General features: G+C 35.8%; 1 protein-coding gene across 3 annotated transcripts in view; it reads right to left on the reverse strand.

The window, feature by feature from the left end:
- Positions 1–22,810, reverse strand: part of BRD10 (bromodomain containing 10) — a 57,636-nt gene that overhangs the window by 13,565 nt on the left and 21,261 nt on the right. For 2 of the 3 annotated variants that reach the window (XM_072360249.1, XM_072360250.1), the window contains 2 exons: positions 19,409–19,485; positions 14,520–14,609 (listed from right to left, as the gene is read on the reverse strand). In XM_072360249.1, coding sequence (XP_072216350.1) covers positions 14,520–14,609; positions 19,409–19,485 — 167 coding nt within the window. The remainder of the gene's footprint in view (positions 1–14,519; positions 14,610–19,408; positions 19,486–22,810) is intronic. The other variant, XM_072360251.1, reaches the window with a different exon arrangement.

A 22,810-nucleotide genomic window follows, 5' to 3' on the forward strand; every position in this document is an offset into this window, starting at 1 on the left:
ACTGTTTTGTAGCTGAAACTTTTCTCTTTCAAACAGTGTTCCTGTGCTCTTTGTATCTGCTGTAGTGTCCATGGAAATAAACAGGAGGAATTACTTTCAGAGTGACCTATGCATGATTCTATCATCCACAAGGTCCCTTCCAGCTCGGAACTTTGTCTGCTTTATGATTCTGTGACATTCTGTGATTCTATTTTCTTTTGTAACTCATTTAAATAGGGAAAATGCAATACTGACAAAAAAACACAGTATTTATAATAGTTCCAAACACCTTTCTAAGCAGTATTAGATACATAGCCTTTCCTAAGAATTCTTCCCAAGAATTCTTCAACTTTTTACACTGAAGGACTGAATTTTGCCAGCAAAATTTCAGTTCTGGGTATAGGGAGAGTAGGCTACTGGTTGCTTAAAGAACTAGTTAACCAGGTCCTCTGGACATATGCTTCTAAAGGTACCAGGGGTTATTGTTCATCAGTGCTGGTTGCTTTTTAACAGCCATCTTCTAAGAGGGCAGGAGGTAATTCCAAAGTATCAGAAATCAAGTAAGCAGGATAAAAGCCTGGCTTGTCTCAGCAGGGATTTTCTTCCCAAACTCTGTCGGAAAAGAAAAATATATGGACACTGGAAGTAAGGTCAGGTGAAAGGGGTGAGCTACAGAGCTGCTGTATGCCACTGCATGTAAAAAAATCAGTGCAGCCAAAGATCAATGAAAGCTGAAGTTGGCTGGCACTATAAGACAAAACAAAAAGGGTTTTTAAGTGTGTAAACAGAAAAAGGAGGATCAAAAATAATATCTGTCTATTATATGATGAGGATGGTCATCTGATAAATGAGGACACAGATGAAGCAGGAACAAATAATGCATTCTCCACCTCTGCCTTCTACACTGATTATGGGCTCTGAGGTAGAGGATGATGACTGCAGTAATAATCAACTCCCAGCCAACCCTGAACTTGTGTGGGATTTGCTGCTCCAAATGTATGCATACAAGTCTATGGGGAACAATGGGATTCATCCCAAGGTCCTCAAATTGCTGGCTGATGTCATTGCAAGATCACCATCAATGGTCAATGGTCTTGGTAATTTGGTGAAGTCCCAGGAAACTAAAAGCTGACAAAAGTCACAGTTATCAAGTAGAATTAGAAAGAAGACCCTGGTAACTACAGGTTTGTCAGTCTCACTTCAGTGTCTGGTATAAATCATGGAGAAGATTATTCTAGGAGTTTTTGAAAAAAGAAAAAAAAAAAAGAAAAAACAAACAAACAAAAAAAAAAAACAGGAAAAAAAACAACCTGAAAGACAACACAGTTATTGGTCGTAGGCAACACAGGCTCCTGGGGGAAGAGTTCTGTTTAACCAACTTAATGTCCTTTCATGACAAGGTTACCCACACAGCAGACTAAGGGAAGACAACTGATGCAATCTTTTTTGATTTAAGAATAACTTTTGATGCTGTTTCTCCAATATCCTGCTGAATATATACAAATACATAATATACTGCGTGAGAAATGGGCTAATGGGTCAGGCTCAAAGGGTTAAAGAGGACTTCATCATGCTGATGGCCAGTCACTAGTGGGTTTCCACAGGAACTCCATTTTAGGGCTAGTTCCCTTGTGCATTTTTATGAATGACCTGGATGCAGGAGTTGAATGTATACTGCGTAAGTCTACAGATGAAACTAAATTAGGAGCTGTTGAGAGGTGGGCAACGACCAACTGTGTGAAACTTAACAGGAACAAGTGGTATATTCTGCATTTGAGATGGGACAGTCCTGGATATATGCAAAGGCTGGGGTAGGAGTGGCTGGAAAGCGGATCTGGGGATTTTAGCCAATGGCAAGATGAACATGACTTGGTGTGCCCTGGAAGCCAAAAGGACCAACTATATCATAGGATGCATTTGGCTCAGCACTGCTAGCTGGTCAAGGCAAGTGAACCTAACACTTCACTCTGCACTGCTGCAACCTCAACTTGAGAACTATATGCAGTTTTGGCTGCCACAATATGAGATCAAAAAACTAGTGCAACAAGGATAGTGGAATATCTAAAGGAGAAGGCATAGAAGGAGCAGTTGAGGTCCCTAGGTTCATTCAGTCAGTATGATACTGAGGGAGGCCTCATGGCAGCCCACTCATGAGAGAAGTGGAGGGGCAGCCATTGACCTCTGCTCTCTCTCACTGGTAAGGGAGACAGGACCTGAGGGAATGGCACGGAGCTGCAACAGAGAAGGGTCAGGTTAGCTATTAAGAAAAGTTTATTTACTGTGAGGGTGGTCAGGAATGGCCCAGTGCAGAGATGATGACACCAAGACTTCTAAAGTGTCTGGACAATGCTCTCAGAAATATGATTTGAATTTTGGTAGTCCTGTCCAAATTGGAATATTCTACAACTCTGCAACATACGAGCAGCTATAAAAATGGATGTGGTATTCTTCAGTTCTTCTGCCACTCTACAAATTTTGTGCTTTTACATAAATGAGGATTTTCTCTCTTGACTTGTCTGAGAAAACGTTAAGACAGTAAATAGATTAAGGTTCAGCATGACAAAGAAGTAACACTCGGGAACTTGTTTCTTTGATACATATATTTAGCTTTTGATAGAACTCTTATCTTTAACAGCTTCCTGCAGTCCACCATACAAAGAAACCTATGGCAGGAAAGACAACATAAATATCAACTTGATTGCCTTCCAGTAGTCTGCAGTAACAACATTTCAATGGACTTTGGAACAATTCCTTTCTATCAATTTCAGCTGATTTCTCCAAAGTACAGCAAGATTAATCAGGTTAAATGATTCCCTATTTGGAGATCAGGTATCTTAGTTATTTGAATGGGTAATAATTTACGTGTTCTAATACAAAACAGCTATTCCTTCATTCTCCAATTAAAATTAAAAAATCAAAAGGTTTTAAGTAGGAAATTATGCCACATTACAATGTAACACTTAGTGTTGAGCCAAGCTAGGAAACTGTGTTCTACTTTCTTCAGTTTCTGGCCAGTCACATTTGCACAAACAACACAATGCAGCATAAGACCTGCCACTGTGCACAGCAACAGAAAACAGCTCTTGTGCATACTGCAGCTTAGAATTAATTGCTAATGAGAATGAAATTTATTTTTCCTGTGATATATAGAAAAGATTATACAGGAAGTTTTAAAAAGGATTAATTTATATACTATGCAGTTTTAGTGGGTTTTGCCAAAGCAAAATATGAATAATGCAGAGAAATGCTGTATATGCATTCGATAAAGCAAAGAATGGCATGTATTAAAATGTAGTATAAAATAAAAACAGTTATACTAAAAATGACTACAGAGTTCACAGGAAATAGTCATTTTTGAGAAGCTAATTTATTTTTAAAGAAGATCTCAGCTTAAGAAGAAAAGGAGTGTTTATGAGCCTGATAAGTAGTAGCAGAATCACTAAGTAAACTTTGAAATGCTAACAGCATCATGTATTGAATAGCCTGACACAAGCACTTAGTCACGAACAAATCTCAGAATGTTACTGCCTTTAATATTACATCGAAAAAAGCTTGTTACTACTGGCCACTTTTCTCCTCACTTCAAAAATCAAAACACAATGCTATGAATAGGCTTTTAATGAAAATTGTGGCAAATGTTAAGTGTAATCTCTAGGAAACTGCACATGTGCTGCCGAATCTTTTTAATGCAATTATGTACCAACACAACAAACTTTTTTAAAGTTAATTATTTTCCTGTATCTTAACTACTCACTTTCCTTACTGTGGTTTAGTAGTTTGTAACAAATCTGTGCCATGAACACATATCCTTTCCTCAGAAGTTGTAAGGGCAGTGCTCAGAATGAAACTGTGGGAAGCTCCCTGAGGACAGGTGAGTGCCATTATTGCAGGACTGGCTGCGCTTTGGTCAGCTGGTGGTGAGCAATTGCACCATGTTTCACTTTTTTTGTGTATTCTTTTATTTTCTGCCCTCCTTATGGCAAAACTGTCCTTATTTCAACCCACACATTTTACTTTCCCCTCTACTCTTATTCTCTCCCCTTCTCCACTTGTGTGGAGGGAGGGAGCAAAGGGCTGTGTGGTGCTTTGCTTCCAATTGGGTTAAACCACAACACATAGCCCAGTATTTTTCCAGGAACAAAAGCTAATCAATGACTGATGACACTGTAACTTAATTCCATATGTCAGCAACATGTATCAGCCTACTTCCACAGAACATAAATATTCCTTTACAAATAGGTATGCTGCAAACTCTTCTCAGTTACACTAAACGGTATAAGTGCAGGAAAACATCCACAGACTGAAGCTTAGGAGGTTTAGGTTGGATTTTAGAAGACATATTTTCATCAGAAACCTACAGTGTTAGAACAGCTTACCCCCAAAAAGCTGCTGAGTCTCCATTTCATTTTGCTTTCGGATTTCAGCTCATCAGGCCTTGGCTGACCTACTGCATCAATAGTAACAGTGCTCTTTCAAGACAGGGAGACCTTCAGAGGTCCCTGGCTAGTGGATTCCTTAAGATGAAAGACAAAGCCTCTGAATATGATTTGATGTGGTAATGAGATTTACAAATAGATAGAATGCAACACCTCAGGGCGCTGAATAGCTAAGAACCTTCTATTCAAAGATGTAAAAATATAGTTGCATATGAAATTCCACAATGAGTGGAGTAGTAGAGCAGAAGATTTTATACAACTGAATAGCTATTACAGCTTCACAGTTCAGTTCTCTCACTAATGATGGGCATGTAGAAATGCAGATCTGGATGCACTAACCTACAGTGTATATGAAATCCAACAGGATTTTAGTAGTAGACATGAAATAAAAATACTCAATCACATCAATCCAAGGTAGTCTCTGCTAGAAGAAGTTCTCTGTCAATGAAGATCTTGCTTTTAACATGTGCAAAAAAACTGTTCCCCTTCAGTGTACTGGAACTAATTCTAAGCTTCATTAAGCTTCTAGTCTACATTCCAAACTAATTACTTAAGCAGAAATATCTAGTAGCTAACTTGGATGTGTGCAGAATTATGCTCTTGTGTGGCTTGTAGTTCACATTCCCAATAGCACTGCTTCTGTACATCAATCTGAACTGCTAATTACTATTTTCTTTCAAATAGTGATGAGCAAAACTCATAATTTCTGGAAATACAACACATGGTATTGAATACAAAACAACAGAGATTAAATGGCCTAGGCAGAGGATAAGTACAAATGTAACTCCTACCTGTGTTTTACAATTAAAATTTTAAAATACAAATAAATAAATAAAAATTTAAAAAATAAAATAAAAAAAAATGTGCTGAATGTTTCCATATATGCACATAGAGACATTCAACACATTCTGAACTGAAAACTTACCTTTTAAATTAGGTTTCTGACATCCAGAGCAGCCAGGGAATGCTGACTCCACTCTCCGTGATGTCCCAACATACACTATTCTGGCATACTCATCATGGAACCCCAAAGCAGACTGGAGCCAGGATACTGATATATGGGGTAAGGACTGAACTTTATAGGGGAGTTTTTTTGTTGTTGTTGTTGTTTTTAAATAAACACACACACACACAACCACAATATTATGCAGTTTTATAAGATTTTCTTTAGTCTTTACTTTATATCCTGGGGATATAAAATTAAGAAAATTAGAAATCTTATAAAACCATGCAATATTGTTGAAAAGGGGTGGTGGTGGAGGGAGAAAACTTACCTTACCCTTAATAGGCCTGCTCCATTCTGCAGCGGGGTTCTGTGGTATATGTGACATCACCAGTCTAGCGTTTTCTAGTGATGTCACATGGAGAGGGAGTTGATCTGCAGCTGCTTTGGACATCAGATACCTAAAGAAAAGAGATTAATAACTTTCTTCAATTCAAAGATTGCTTGAATACTGAATATTCTTCTTAATCAACCTATGGGCCAAATTCTAGTATTTGAGAATTTCAGTGGCAACTTTGATGATAAAAAGGAATAAATGAGATCACTCACACTATGCATGCACATCTGTAATAGAATGTTTTCATTTTGAAAAAGCTTAAAAGTTACTTTTTAAAGTTAAACTTCCTTCAAGTCAAGGACTTGTATATATATAACCTTGGCATGTCTTTCTGAGCGTTTTATCTACCAACAGCTAGCCTCTGGTATTATTAGAAGACTGGGATGGAACAGTCAGGAAAAGCAGCTGTCAATAAAGCATAAAGCAAAATCACTCTTTATCAATTATATCTTCAAGCATTTACCTATGACCAGTGGAAAGACTGGTGAACGTCTTATGTGAGCACTCAGCTGTTTTCTAAGACTTCAGCTTGCACTTCCATTACAGGAATCTGATCAAACTGAAGTACATCCTGAAATAGTATCCCAGGCTCTCTTGTCAAGTATTGCAAATAAATGAGGTGAAAATAAATATACCCTATGAAAAATAATAATTCATGCTAATTGGTATGTCCTCATCTCATGATTTATTTCCTTATTATGCCCCTGCTCATTTGCAGGGGAGCTGGAATATATGATCTTTAAAGGTCCTTTCCAACTCAAACAATTCTATGAAACGACTCCTTAGACGGGCATTTAATCATTTGGGCAAAATTACTTCTAAATTATCATTGCATTGATCATCTCCTAGATTTAAAAGTCATGCTGGACTACTAGCATGATTTCACTGCTTTTTCCAAACTAACTCAGAACACTAAAATTAAGCACCACTGAACTATCACATTTCACTCTTAATTATAAGAACTTACATATACTAACTTCTACTTCCATAATGCATCAAGAAACTGCATGCATGCAACATCTTAACCTGTTTACAAAAAGGACACTTTTTCTTTTAAATTATTAATCGTTTACCATTAACTTCATCTTTCTTAACTGTAAATATACAAACATTTCCCTATTTGTCAGATCATCTTAAAGTCAGCTGTTTTGTTATAACTACCTGTGTGTGATGACAGGAATATCTTACCTGATTTTTCAAAATAATATTCTGGTTGATCAAAATCCAAAGCACTACAAAATGTTCTGAATACACAGCAGTATCTCTATGATGAAAATGTTCCACATTAAATGTATGACTACCTATTCATATGTTTGATGTAGAATTCATATCTACACATCTGGAATTGTAAAATATATGTGACAGAAGTAGCCTAGGTGAAGCATCTCAGAAACATTTCATGGAGGACTAGTCTGTATACCAGGAAAAGCATGAAAAATCATGATAAAACAGTTGTGAAAAAATACACCTATTGTATTTTTTATAGGTAGCACTGAAGAGGCACTGAAGGAGCTATGAAAAACTGAATAATAGGACAAAAATATGGAAATCTAATGAGATATGTAGAAGATAGAAAAAGCAGAGAAGGACTTCTGAGGAAAGCTTTAAAAAGCTTAAAATTTGTTACATTCCTTCAAAGTGTGTAATTAGTTATTTGTATGCATGCACATTAATATAAATACAGTAATATAATGCAAACAAGTATATATAAGCTGCTTACATCAAAAATTTTCAAGTACAGTATACACATAGGTTGCTCCAAAAGTAATGCCTCCTATTTTATTTCCATGGAAACCGCAAAAGAGTACAATAAAATTATTTTATAGCGCAAATTCTCAGCAAATTCAAAATACTGTATTTCAACACAGTTACCACCAGTAGTTATGCATCCTTGCCAGTGATGAGCAAGAGCCTGTATGGAATGATCATAAAAATCTGCACCGATGGAAGTGATCTAGTATTGCTGTCACCACTTCTGAAATGCACCATCCACTGTCTCACTGTGCTCATATCCACTGTTCGATCTCCATAAATGTTCAGCAAGTGTCTATGAATGTCAAGAGTAATATTTTTTCTGCATTAAGAATGCAATTCCACACCTCTGCTCTATAAAGCGTATCTGTGTCAGACGACATTTTGTCAGAGTGCCCCTCTGCTGCCATCTATATCACACAACATCAACAAGTAATGGAATATTAGAGAGAAGGTGCAAGCTCTACTGCCATACCACCAACATCTGCCTCTGATATTGGGGGACAATATAATAAAATAGGAGTCATTACTTTTGGAGCAGCCCTCATATTTCACTGGGGAGTATGGGAAGGAACAAGAAGGGAGAAGAATATGGAAAAAGAAGCCTAACTCAAGCCCCTACCACCAACAGATAGTAATATTTCCGATTTCTTTACTATACATAGAGAGAATGTTTTAAAAACTCTTCTAGTAAATTAGCCAAAATGCATTATTTTTGCCATATAATAATACTGTATTTTTTAAAGCAATATGATGCAAATCAATGGAGAAAGAAAACAGCCTCTTCTCTTTCTTTGGATACTTGTGTTTCCTATGAACAAATTTAACAACAGCCTGTTTCAAATTTAAAAACAACAACAAAAAAAACAACAGCAGGCACAGAATACTTTGTTCTATCAAGTCATTCCTCTGGGATTCCTCTGGGATCCCACAAACTATTTCATGTCTGAAATTCTAAAAACTTCTGATCTGAATGAGTGGGTTTTCAAATCTTCAGGTGGGCTCCCAAATAGATTTCCGTAGCTGGTATGGACTTAGGGGCTGCACAGAGCCTCAGTGTGCATTCTGTACTTCCAAGACTCATCTGATTAAAAGATATTCAGCATTTGAAAAGACAGATAAATATGTTCATCTGTGATGGGAAGTGCAGCTGACTAACTGAAACCTTTATTAACAACATTAGAAAAAAGAAAAACCCAAAACCTTTATAGAGGAGGTCTTCATTTTTTTTGATTATGAGGTCAAGAACACTACTGTGTTACAAACCTCTGTCAAACGGTGCAATTTTCAGTCTTTCTGTTACAAACCCTACTTAGTCATGAACTTCACCCTCTATCCTTCCCCTCACCTTTGTCTGATGTTCCCTGCAGGGACAGCCTGCTGCCTTCCACTCTGGAAAACCCTGCCTTTTATCATTTTAACTTTAAGTACTTAACCATGGGAATCCTGGGCTCCAGCCTCCCTTCTCCCTCAAAAGATATCTATGCACTTACCATCAGGCTTGCAAGCAATGATTCAAATCCAATGGTGCTACTAAAATAAAGTTCTGCATTTCAGGAAACACAGAATCTGTAAGGGTTTATGCTTCCTCCAGGTGATCTGTGTTCTAACATAGACATAGATCAGTGTCTAGAATTAACTATCATTGTCACAGCCCAGTTCATTTTATAACAAACATGTTAACCATAAAGTTAGGTTCAAAATTAAATTTAGAAAAAAAAAAAAAAAGAAAAAAAAAAGAAAAAAAAAAAGGGTTTACAACTTGGTACAAGTATCTGTAATCTTGTCACAGTTTCATGTTAAACAGTACTGAGAAATCATTAAAACTGCTTAAGTTGTGCTGTAATATAAAATAGTTAAATACACAGAGCTGATTTACAGAGCACCTTAATTAACATTTTCACGCAAGAAAACTCCAGTGACTCCAGATCACCAAAGAAATTATTATCTGAATTATGTGCATGGCAGCAAAGAAATTTCCCTTCACGCCACATCTTCACCTGATCTTACCTGACAAATCAGAAATATATTAAAAAAAAAAAAAAAAAAAAAAAAAAAAAAAAGATTCAAAATGTCAAAAAAATGATTGTTATCTTGTGTACTTATCAGGACAGAAAGTGCTACTTTGCATTTCTTTATTCGTCTGCTAGGTAACAAACGTGCAAAAGCTCCCATTCAAACAAACTGTTATGTTTATGTGTACAGTCTCAAGGGAAATGTTTTCAGTCAGCACACTCTACTCCAGAGTTATGGCTGCCTACTGACTAGTGGTAACTTCCATGTGTCTTAAACACCTCAGTATAGGCAACAAAGTAGAAAGGTTTTATTTAAATCTCATTTTTCTCTTGTAATTTGTTTCCCTATCCATTCAATTTTTATGCTACTTTTTATTCACACTGCTTTAAAATGAAAGGGTGTTACTTTCATACATAGTAATACACAGAAAGCACAGCAAGATGCATTTTTAAAAAACATGTGGAATGTACTTCAGTATGCACACACACAAAGACCACAAAAATAATAAAAAAAACCAACTTTCTAACTTTTTAAAAAATGCAAGTTCCTCATTTGAAACAGTTCCTAACCTTTTAGATAAACTAAAAAACACCAGAATTGGCAAACGGCTTCATAACAAATTAGTATATCTCAGGGGAAATAAAAAGCACTAAGGTAACATGAGGTACAGTTTTAGATTAAATGTATAACATTTTCTATGCAGCAAAATTAAAACTACAAGAAATTTAGCTTACCTCAACAATTCTAAGGCAATTGACCAAAGTTTGACTGACTGTAACTCCCTAGTTAAAAAACATGTGCCTCATCATACCTAGCAGCAGCGTGAGAGAACAACTTAAAAGCTAGTGATCAAAGATACTTTCCCAATGAAACCTAGCACTTAATGATAACTGAGGGTAATAGATGAACTACAGACCCAAAATACAATTACATTTTAGCAGTAAGCAAGGCCGCTAAATAGGGGCAGAGACAAAAAGCCCCACTGTTTGAGTGCTGGCACTCTTTTGTGGCACACCTCCAAACTGGATGCTACATTTGACCTGATGAAAACTTTGAGACATTCTAAGAGAATGATATGAATAAGGAAATGGAAAAAGTGAGATTTAGTATTGTACACTTTCCTGTAAAGGTAGACTAAAGACTTAGATCTTCAATACTCAAATTCTTTACAACTGCAATGACATATCATTTCAGAACACAGTGCGGGCAGATCCTTTGCCTAGACTTCAGGAGATGCCCTGTTGGAAAGGTTCCATCAATGCAGAAGGGAATGGAACGTTTCCACAGGGCAACTCCTGAAGTATCCTCTCAGCCATTTCCCCTATGTTTTCCCTTACAGTGCTCCTGACACAATGTATGTGCCAGAACACAATCTTTATGGAAACAGCAAAGCACCAAAGCTTGTATCTTACATACACTTGTAAAGCAATCCTCCATTCTTTTACCAGATGATGCACAGATCTTACACATCCTCCTTGTGATTCAAGACAAGTAAGTCCTCTTTCTGCACTTCCAGCTTGCTTTTTTTCCATCAAGAAAGTCAAATAAATAATAAATCTGCATAACTTACTTTCTTCTCTCCATCCTGAAATTTATTAGGTGGTAAGAAGAGGAAGTATTTAGTAGCTGGAGGGATTGAGAATTTCAGAACATGCCTGGCTCAGACTGTAATATTACCAACTACTACAGCTGCCACAAAGAAGCTCTTCTGACAAAAGAAGTTTGGCTTCTTTTGGCCCCTAGATGCTCAGTACTGTCCTTGGAATGATCCTTTCAGATGTGGCAGGACACAATGGTTATTTGTGCAACTCAAGGATAAGCTGCTCTAGGATACTGATCTGCTTTAAAACTACCCCAGCAGCAGTCAAAGAGAAATTATGTTTATAACAGACACTCGTGAAGCTCAACAAAGAATTTTGCTACACTCTCTTACAGGATGGTAGAGAAAACAGAAGGTGCCAGAGACATGGAGAATAGGAACTGGCAGAAGTTTTTGCTTATGTCAGTTGAAGGCATATGTGAAATTGCAGCCTCATGTCAGAGCTGTAGCTAGAGTTGAAGAGTGAAGTAGTCTGGAAAGAGCTAAAACTAAGACCGAACTTCAGCTTATTGTTAAAGAGTTGTGGTCAAATTTAATTTTCTTCTCTAAAAAGTTACTTCAACTTGTAGTAATGCAAATATCATAGTTGTTAGAACAAACTCATCTGTACTCAAACAGAAATATAAACTTTCAAAAATTAATGTTACACCACAGTTAATTCAAAAAGCATTACAGAAGTACAAATGAGTACAGAATTAAACTGTTTTAATCAGCCAAACAGTGAAAATCCTTTCAAATAGCTTTATTATTTCACTGCTGTGGGAAGAATAGGTAGTAATGCTTAAATCTAAAATTATCTATATCCTTCCATTACATAACCTTGATCTAATTTGCTTTAATTCTGACAAACGGAACTTGTTTGAGCTAAAAATCTCATGTCATTTGTTGGCCCAAGCTGATTACTCAGAAGTGTCAGATACAACCAGTCCAACTATGTATAAAAAAAAAGCAGCAAACAGCATGTTTACTCATGTTAAAGAAGCCTTACAGCTCAGCTCTTTTGTTACAGATGCCAGTACTTCCAAGTTCTGGAGTAGGAACTTATTTTATGTCATCGAAACAAATACCATGAAGTAGTAATGCAGTAAGACCACCACCATTTTCATCATCTTCTGGCCAAAACAATAAAAAAGGTCACAAACAAACAGCCTCAAAATTATTATAATATATTATACTAAAATACTTTTTCACATTAAGTCAAATTTGTTTTATGTGTCAGCAATTAGGAAACATTAGGAACTTCAGAAAACCTGCAAGAAACTCTGTTACAGATGCCATTGTCACTTACGTAAAAGATGAATAATGAAAATCTGCATCTCCAGATATGAAGTTATCTAGCTTAATTATGCATGGTGTTATTGACATAAAAAATGCAACGTTAATAACCTCCCTTGCAAAGTGTCTAATCAAGTTTGCTGACTATCCATGTAACTTAAGATCTTCTTCTTTGTATTTTTTTTCAAGTATGCAATCTGAATGATTTTTAAAATCAACATGTCACTGTCTCTTTTTAATCAGTTCTTCAGCAATTAATCCTATTCTTATTTTTTCACATAATATTTCTAACACCATAAATGTCTAAGGACTCAAAAGATAAAGCTGTGTGAGCACACAGAAAAACTGTCCTTACCTCATGATTTCTGACCACTGAATGAGTTGTATCTTAACCCCTGTATTTAAGAGCTTGTTGGTTTTCTAAGATGGTGTGATTAGAACTAAACATAGTATTCCTGCTGAAGTCATACAACTTATTTACATAATGACATTATCAGATTTCAGTTCAAAGAGCGATTATGACATATTTAGCATTTGTATACCCTTGAAGAAGTCCTGTTGGTATAGTTTTACTAGTAGGAAACGTCTCATCTTGAACAGGATTATTAGTATGCTAGCGTTACTCTCATTTTTGTCTTTTTCTTCTATTGTTGACATAGTCCTTCTGATAACCACCAGACAACCCTACACTAAAACCCACTTGCAGTTTAGCAACTATAACTTCAAGTATCATCTATCTTTATTCCTTGAGATATTGTAGCAGCTATTACAATGCGGAAATGCACTGAAGTTCGTCCTTCGTTGTCTCTCCTCTACCATCTCTCCAATACTCAAATAATTAAAAATATAAATTACTTCTGATTCAGACTAAAGACATTCACACAAATTAGTGACAAGACATCCAAGATACAGAAAAAGCAACATTTTTAACCACTACTATCCATAGAAATGTCACAGAAATGTCTCCCAAATTTTTAATAAAAAAAGAATCAGTATTAGAAAGAATTGGCTGTAGGGAGCCATATAATTAGATGCTCTCCTATTCAACCTATTTCAAAACAAAGCACAGAACCATAGAATCATTTATGTTAGAAAAGCCTCAGAAGACCACAAAGTCCAAAGGTCAATCTAACACCATCAAGTTCACCACTAAACTACATCCCTAAAAACCACATCCATGCATCTCTTAATTACCTCCAGGGATACTGACTTCACCACCTCCCTAAGCAGCCAATTCCAGAGACTTGCCAGTCTCTCCATGAAGAAATTTTTCTTAATGTTCAATGTAAACCTCTGCTAAAATGATTTGAGGATGCTTTCTTGCATCCGGTCACTTGTCACCTGAGAAAAGAGACCTCTTCCCTGCAACTTCTATTCAGGTAGTTGTAGAGAACAATGAGCATTCCCTTCTCCTGATTAAACATCAGTTTGTGGAAGAGTAGCTGGAAAGCTGCCTGGCAGAAAATGACCCAAGGTTGCTGGCTGACAGCTGGTTGAACATGACTGTAGCAGTGTGCCCAGGTGGCCAAAAAGGCAAATGGCATCCTAGTCTGCATCAGGAATATTGTGCTCAGCAGTACCGTGGAAGTGATTTTTCATCTCACCGATGAGAATACATCCTGAATACTGTGCCCAGTTTTGGGCCTCTCATTGCAAGAAAAATTCTGAGTTGCTGGAACACTTCAGCAAAGCCTATTTTAATAGCTTATTCAAAAAATAAATGGGGTTAGGAATCCTAACATGTGCCTTAGGGGTCTCAAGAAGATCAGATATGATAGATACTAGAACTCTGCCTTGCAATTACTTGCCAGTAAGAGTTTGTCTTAAGGGAAGAGGGCTCACATTTAATAGCAATAGACTGCTTCTTCTAAGGTATCACTACTGCTTGTGGTTTTTTTTTCTGGCAGTGAGAAGTGTTAACGATAGTTAATGAATTTCCTTATAAGAACATTGTGAACAGAACAATGCATACAGGAAAGATTAAGATTATAGTCTTCAGGTACCAAACACGAGGCTTCATGCAACCAATGAAAAGGCAGAAAAATCTTCAGCTGACAGCCCTCAGCAAATAACTGGTACAGTTTTATATTCATACAAGAGAAAATTTTTTATGTCACATACCGATTTCTTTTTAATGTCCTCCAGATCTTTGAGTTCATTCTCAATCTTTGTGATTAATTCCCTGAGTTCATCAAGATTAGTGCAAATAAGCTAAAAAATAAAAATAAAAAAAATGAACACAAACACTTGGTAATGTGGGACTTGAAAAATACACAGTGAAGTTAAATAAAATCTAAAAGCTTGTGCTATTACTCAGTGCCAACCATTTTGTTTTTATTTTCTTAAGAGTATTATTTTTATTTTTTTAATATAAAAAGGTCTTATTGAAATGAAAGCACTTCAGATACAAACCATATATCTTTGTATATGAGCTTCCTTTTCACAGTGTAGGTTTTCCTCCAAGCTGCAGTGAATGACACAAGTTATCAAATTTGTCTCAAGTATAGCAATGAGCTGGAACAGGCTTCAGTACCAAACAAAGACCTAGCTTTGCAATATGCCATTGTTGTAACATTACTGCTCCTGTTACAACTTTCGCCTGAACAGAACCTCATATATTTACATGCAGTATTCCTGAAAGATAACCTAGCCACATGCATAAAATCTACCTCATTTCAGTAGAAGCAGTGTATCTAGTACATTGGAATTTCTTCTTATTTGTGTCCTTAGCAAACAGCTTTTTATATCCTTCCTTGAACAAAATGGCTGTTATTTACTTGAACAATTTTTCAAAGAAACAATAAAGATCTTTAAGTTTTGGCTTACTGTCACTTACAGCAATTACACACTTACTAAACTGGAAATTACTAAGCTGTTACATTCATTCAGGTCACTCTAAGTTAAGACTTGCTTATTTCTGAACATCTTCATGTAGAAATGTTCTCGTTAGAATATAAAAAAAATTCTGAAATAAGAAAAGTCAAATCCAAGTAGGAAAAAAAACCACCAATATGCTATTATGATACAATTATTACCCCCTTACTAGTGATTCAAAACAGTACACCTTAACTGCAATTACATATTAAATTCTATAATTTCTAGTTTTGGAACAAATTTATTTAGAAAAGCATGTCAAGTTCTTTCATTATTATAACATAGAACAGACATGTCCCTCATGGAAGGAAGTTCCAAGTAAGTAACTGCACCCGGAAAGAAAAAAAAATTCTTTTCTCCTCCTACCTGGCCTGCAAGCAAATCTATGATACATCATATTTATACAACAATTTGCAAGTTTGTCACACTAGGCCCTTGATAAAAGTCAAGAAAGGCATGAATAGAAAATTCCCTTACACAGTTATAATCCACTTCATCGGAATTCATTTTTTAAATTGCATCATTGCCTTTTGTGTTCTACCATTGAGTCAATGACCAAAGACAAAGCAGAACTATGAACCAAAGGAAGATACTATCCATCCAACTCTATATTCAACTTGCTAAAAGTTTGTGAACTTCTCTCTGGAAATGTATATATAGTAAGGCAAAAATTTTTAAGAAGGATGATTTCACTATTATTAATTGAATGCTGTCTTGAAAATACCAACGGTATCTTTACAATAGAGCCCCTACGGGTCATCAGGTGTTATGTGTTGCCACACTTTCCACAGTCTCTAGTCCTGTCCACTTAAGACACTAGAATCTAACCTGCCAAATTGTCAGTGAGTGCGCATCAAGAGGAAAACAAAGCAAACATTAAAAAAAAAAAAGTAAGTTGCTTTGGGGATGGTGCTGACAGGGTAATCAAATTCCAATTTGACACCAGCAGAGATGCACTGCTAAGTCTAATACTCATGTACCAATTATCTGCTGGTAAGACAGTGAAGGCAGCAGAAGCTCAGCTTAGAGGATTTGTTGTCAAAATGAGTTTAATATCTGGAACACTCTGATAACATATTGAAAACCATCACAAAAACATTCAAGAAGAAATCTATTTTGTTATAAAAAGCAGGATTTAAAGACAGATAATAACACCTATACATTTATTGGGAAGAAGTTATTTCTGAAATTTCTCTCATTCATCCAACATTTATTACAGAACAGATGCAGTGCTTTAAAAATGAACAGTAATTTAAGTGTAGAATGTACTTTTTACACAAAAGCAGAAGGGATCTAAAGCTGCAAGGGTAAGTAGTTTGGCATAACTGATCATCAGTGAAATTCTCACAAACTTCTAAAATTACATTCAATTAGTAACAGTTTCAGTCTTTACTTACCTTCTCACTTCAGCAAACTTAGCTTATGACTTTATTTACTTTGCAATATACTGAGAAATAAAAAACAATCATTTTAAAGTATTATTTATTTTACCATTATTTTATGCATGATTTTAAACTCTTTTTTCTTTTGCATGACATCTACTGTCAGTAAACAAAATGAAGGATTTTTTTTTTTTTTTTATGATCATCTTGATATGAAGTACAGCAGTTGTTTCTCATAATGACACTCAAATGTTTCATCGTTCTTAGCTCATCGTTGTTAACTGCCAGAACGCAGCACTTCAACTTCCATCAAGGAACACTGACTGGTTTCTGAATTGGTTTCTATGTTTTTACAGGTGAGTTATGTGAACGCAACAAGAAACATATTAATGTTACAGTCTAATCTTCCTATACTCCTCCTGGAGAACATGGTTTCTAATTATCTATCATGAGAAAAAGAATCTTAAGAGAAAAAACATGCTTATTACTTGAAGGTAGTGAAAAGTTAGCCCCTATTCTCTTTAAGTACTACACAGTACCTTAACTTTCCAGAGTGCTAGTATTTCCATTAATGTATATGCCCTGTACATTAAATGCTCACTTTGACATTTTCAGATCAGGCACAGGACTGAAATTTCACAGAAAGTAAGCATTCTGTTTTCCAGTTGAACATAAAGGAAAATTCAGATATGTTTTCCAGTATATGTTTTCCAGATGTTTTCCAGTACATTTTCAAATTCACTGTTGAACCTCTCCCACTGGATACAATCTCAGATCTTAGTAGTCTCTCAGAGATCCTCATTGGTTTCAAGAACTCCAAGGAGGAATGGCAGGAATAAAAATTATCTCCAGATTTTTTGCAAGGAAAGACAAGTACCATTCTAACTCGGCACTCTGCTGCGATCTCTCAGAATTTACAAACAAACTTTAATCTTTATTTTACAAGTGCAATCTGTAAATCTGTTTGTAAATACACACCTTGTGTACACCCCTGGATTATGGATGCCCCCTCCTTGGTCCTCTTGAACCAGCTGGAGCTTCAGTCAACCTTTTTAAACATAATGCACTTCAGTGCGGTTTTGTTCCCAACTTCAGGTTGTCTGCATAATGATTTTAAGTTATACTTTAACTTCTCATTAAACTGTTCTTTTATTGAAACCATTTCAAAGTGGAAAATATCCAGATATTCCCCATTTGAGGTCTGTATTTGTTACAGACCACAGCTGATGAAAGTTAGATCTGTTACACACAGTTACAGAAAAGCCTAAACAGTAGCCCAGCTCCTTACAATATGTGTTCTTTCTCTGGTTATGGTACAAGTAAGTCTACATAGCTACACGTGTAAATGCATATGGAAAAAGAAGGAAAGAACAAGAGAAAGCACCTGGAACAAGACACTAGTAGACATGGGTGGGGGAGAGAACCAATAATTTAGTAACCTTTAGTACAGAACTATAATTATTGTCCTTTTTTTTTTTTTTTTTTTTTTTTTTTTTTAACACTAACAGGGAACAGTAGCTATAAACTTGGAAATGAAAATTTCTTTCAAAAGGAAAAGTACAGAACTTACAAACTCATGAGGTACTGATAGTTATGTGAATTTGTGATACCTGGCTATACATGTGTGTGGAAAAGAATACCAAGACATATGTTTTACACTGCTTAGAAGTTTTACATCTGCAAATATTGTATAAGATATGAAAATATTTGAAACGCAGTCATACCAGCACTATCTATCCTCCTGAAACAAACAGATAAATAGTTTAAAAGTTCCCTAAAAAGATTAAACTGATCATACTGATACATCTTACCTTCACCCAAAACAGATCTAAATCCTGGTTTTGATCAAAAGAGCTGAAATTACTCAGTTACATTTCAACTTTAATTAACATTTTACATAGGTAAGCATTAAAATGTTAATTTAGCATTTAAATAGATATATAGTTTAATTTGGTTAGATACAAAATTAGGCTAAGCTTTAGGTAACATTTTAGACAGACTACTTCTAACTAAACTACATATATTTATGGCATGCAAGGAATCCATTGAGAAAAATACACTTTTTTAGACACTAGCTGCAGAACAGTTGTTGTTTTTCTAATAAGTTTTTCTAAAAAGATGCCACCAAAAGAGAAGTTTAATTCAAATAGGTATGGATATATAAATTGTGACTTACAACTTAAAACACTTTCATACTTGGGTTACAGCACCATAAAAAACACATTGTTATAATTAGCACTCTCTTCTTAGTGCTCTCTGGTCTAAAGTTCATGTGCAGATAAGAGGTAAAAGTTACAGACAAGACAAAGACATGAAGGTACAGATTTTTTCCAAGTCCCTGAGTAAAATTAAGCTAGATTTCAATTCAAGGATCACAGTGAAACATCATTAAACCACATCAAATCATACCAGTAAAAACAGCAGTAATTTTATCCTAGATTATATCTCATAAATTACATCAATAGCTTCTGTTCTCCAGATTTGCTACTGCGTCATATTTACATAGGATATTAAAAAGTACCATGTACTTTTTATATACTATGTTAAGATGCAAATAATAAAAAACGCTAAAACATTCTCTACCAAGAAAATAAAGTGTGTGTTTAAAAACACTTCTCAAAGTAAGCCTTTTAATCTAGAAAAGGAAAATTCATCTCTTGACTACGATTTCCAAGATCTATATCAGACAACGTGGGACTTACTTTACAGGCATTCAGGTTTCAAGAACTTAGAACAAGAATTAAAATCATTTACCTGAAATTCTGGTATGGCAGACTTTGTGACACCTTTCCTCTTCTTTGTGATTGCTTTTTTAGAGACCGATTTTTTTCCTTGTAAGATTGAAAGAGAAAAGCTTCATAATGCTGTTTGTTGTACTTCATTAATAAAACTAAATTACATACAGACTTTAAAGTTAAACTGTAACTAACAGATGGCTGACGAGTGCGTCACGTAAACACAATGAATCAGAACTAGACGCAGCAAAAGCAAACATTAAACTACAAGTATCTGTGGGGCAGTTCTTTTGCAAAAAAAGAAAAAAAAGAAAGAAAAAAAAAAGAAAAAGAAAGAAAATAGAAAATAGAACAAATCCATTACAATGATCATAATATGCCACCTAAAAATTAAGAGAACACTGCAAGAAATTTAAGTCATAGAAGAAACATTCACATCACTGTTCTGGAAGGAGCAAAATCCAGAACTTACGTCACAAACTTAAGAAACATAGTATCTTACCTGCAAGGCATGTTCTCTGACACTGCAAAGTGAATCACACATTAGGGTCTGGGACATCCATGTGTTACAGTAAAAAATACCCTCAAAGCACAAACAACATCTCAACATCTAGAAACTGCCAAATGGACATACTGAAGTTATCAGTGAAATCAGAATACTCATGGCATTATTCTGCCACTGGTAAAGCCTAACATTTTAGAAGAAAACCTCATGCCCTCACCACACAATTGTGCTATATTGTAATGTAGATGTAGCAATTAACTTTCTTGAAGGCAAGACAAGTGGTGTAATGCCTGAACTATTAGGATTAATAGATCATGAACACTTCTCACATCAAGTAGTTCCATCACCCAGATTTATGTATGCTTCATATAATTGAGTTCCTTATGAGGTTATTCCTACATTCACATGGTAGACTGCAATAAGTCCACTTCTGACAAGTTCATTTAGACTAAAACCACCACTACGGTGGTGCTCACATTCCAGAGTCCTAAACACTATCTCAAAACCTAAGGAGTCACACAACATTATGCTGGATTGTTAGAGACAATCATCACATGTTACCTGGCGTAACAAAAGAACACTAATTTTTTAATTACAAAAATATTGTCAGGAATTGTTTCTTTTTCCTAATACAATGTATGTGCAAATACACACATGCTATTATATGAAAGCAACTCCAACAGTAATGCCTCCTCTTTTATTATGTTGGCTCACAACTCAGGTTTTTGTCAGTGGTACGGCTCCGAATACCAATATTCTGCTACATTATTGCTGTACAACAGGTGGCAGCAGAGAGGAACTCAGGCAAAATGGTGTAACATGGAAATACATGTAAAGCAATTGTGTGTTTTCCATGTGGATCAAATAGCACCCATGGACTTTCACTGACATTTGATGAATGTTTATGGAAATTGAACACTGAATGTGAGCACAGTGAGGTGGTAAGTGGTGTGTTTCAGTGGTGGCAGCTGAGGCATGAAAAGCAACCCACATTCTTGACAGCCATACATAGCTGTCACACCACCAAAAGAAGAGCATCTTGATCAACTCACCTGTACAAATCAGCAGCTTATGACCAGAGAACTACACAGAGCTCAGTATCAGCTTCAGCACATTGGAAACAATAGTGACAACATTTGAATATTACAAAGTTTGTGCCAGGTGGGTCCCATGAATACTCACATGGGAACAGAAATAACATCATATGCAAGTCTGCCAGGTCCTACTACAACCAATATGAGGCTGAAGGTGGTAGTTTTGTGGATTGCATCATAACTGGTGATGAGATGTGATGTCACTACCATGAGCTGGACTCAAAACAGCCAACCATGGAGTGACAACATCTACATTCCCCAACAAAAAAAATGTTCAGGACATGGCCACGTATGGGTAGTGATGTGCACTCTTTTGGGATAGGGAAGTGATGATCCTTCTGGATATCCTGGAACTTGGACAAACCAACTCTGACTACTGCATTACAACCCTGACTAAGCTAAAGGCTTGAACTACTAGAGAAGAAGATCAACACATGTAACTAACACTACTGTGTTATGCAACACAGTAACTAACTCCAGGCCCCATACAATGAAGCACAGTGCCAGTCTTGGCTAGAACATCTTACCACACCACATACATAGTCCAGATTTGATGCCTTCTGACTAGTTCATATTTGATGATTTGATCTGACTAGTTCAGATTTGATGCCTTCTGACTTCCATCTGTTTGTCTGATGAAGGATGAATTACATGGACAATATTTTTTTAGCAACAATGACACCACAGCACCTTTGAAAAAGTGGGTCACTGTTTCAAAGGTGCTGTGGTGTCATTGTTGCTAAGACTGGGGCCAGTTTTTATAAGCCTGGTATGCAGGCTCTTGCTCACTGCTGGTGAAAATGCACAGGTAATGGTGATGACTGTTGAAAAACAGCACTTTGTAGCTGAGAATTTGCTCTACTGAATTACTGTGCTCTTTCTATCTGTCGTGGTTCCCATGAAAATAAATAGGAGGCATTACTTTCAGAGTGACCTATGCAGATGTAGAGGCAATTTAAACAGAATATATTGAGATACTAATCATATCTCAAGATGCTTCTATCAATCATTAACCAAAATAATGGGAACAGACAAACAGACAAAATCGTATTTTCAATTTACTACACTATGACGTTTCCAAAACACTGCAGCTGAATCTGACACAGAATAGCTCTAGGGGAGGGTACAGGGCTGGATGGACTGCTGCTATAAACCTAGACTTGAATAGCCACTTAATGAAAATGCATGAAAATTTAAAGAGCCCTCAACTACCAAAAGACAACACTCAAAGACTTAACATTAGAGAAAAGTAACAAGGGTATACGTGTGTCTTTATTAAAACAATGACCTACACATTTTGACAACACGAAAAAAATCCAAGATGCCAACATTTTTAGTACATGTTTTAAGGATTCTGATGCAGTGAAAACATATCTGGTGTGACTGAAAACAGTGCTGTTCATTAAATGAATTAAAACAGATATCTAATACAAGTTTTCTTGACAAACACTGAAAAAGAAGTCTGGACATACGGTGGTTACTTAATGCTGTAAAAGAATCTGACCTGGCAAGAGCATGAAGGGATAAAAGCATGAGGCTGCCACACAGTCCTACATTATCTTTCTTTATAGAAAGATAGTTCTGAATGCTTAAAAAGAATCATTTAGTTTTGAATATTTTCAACAGATCATTTTGTAATGAATATTTATTTGAATATTTTCAGTATGAGGTATTATGTGATGCAGTATACTTAGAAAAAGCAAGAGATAACAGAAATATGTCTTCCAAAAAAGGGGAAACATAATTGGGAAGATTTATAATTAAATACCAAAAGACCAAGTAAATATTTCTTATTTGCAGAAATATCTGAAATGGAAAAGAT

This window comes from Excalfactoria chinensis, chromosome Z (assembly GCF_039878825.1).
Source record: "Excalfactoria chinensis isolate bCotChi1 chromosome Z, bCotChi1.hap2, whole genome shotgun sequence".
NCBI classification, from domain to species: domain Eukaryota; kingdom Metazoa; phylum Chordata; class Aves; order Galliformes; family Phasianidae; genus Excalfactoria; species Excalfactoria chinensis.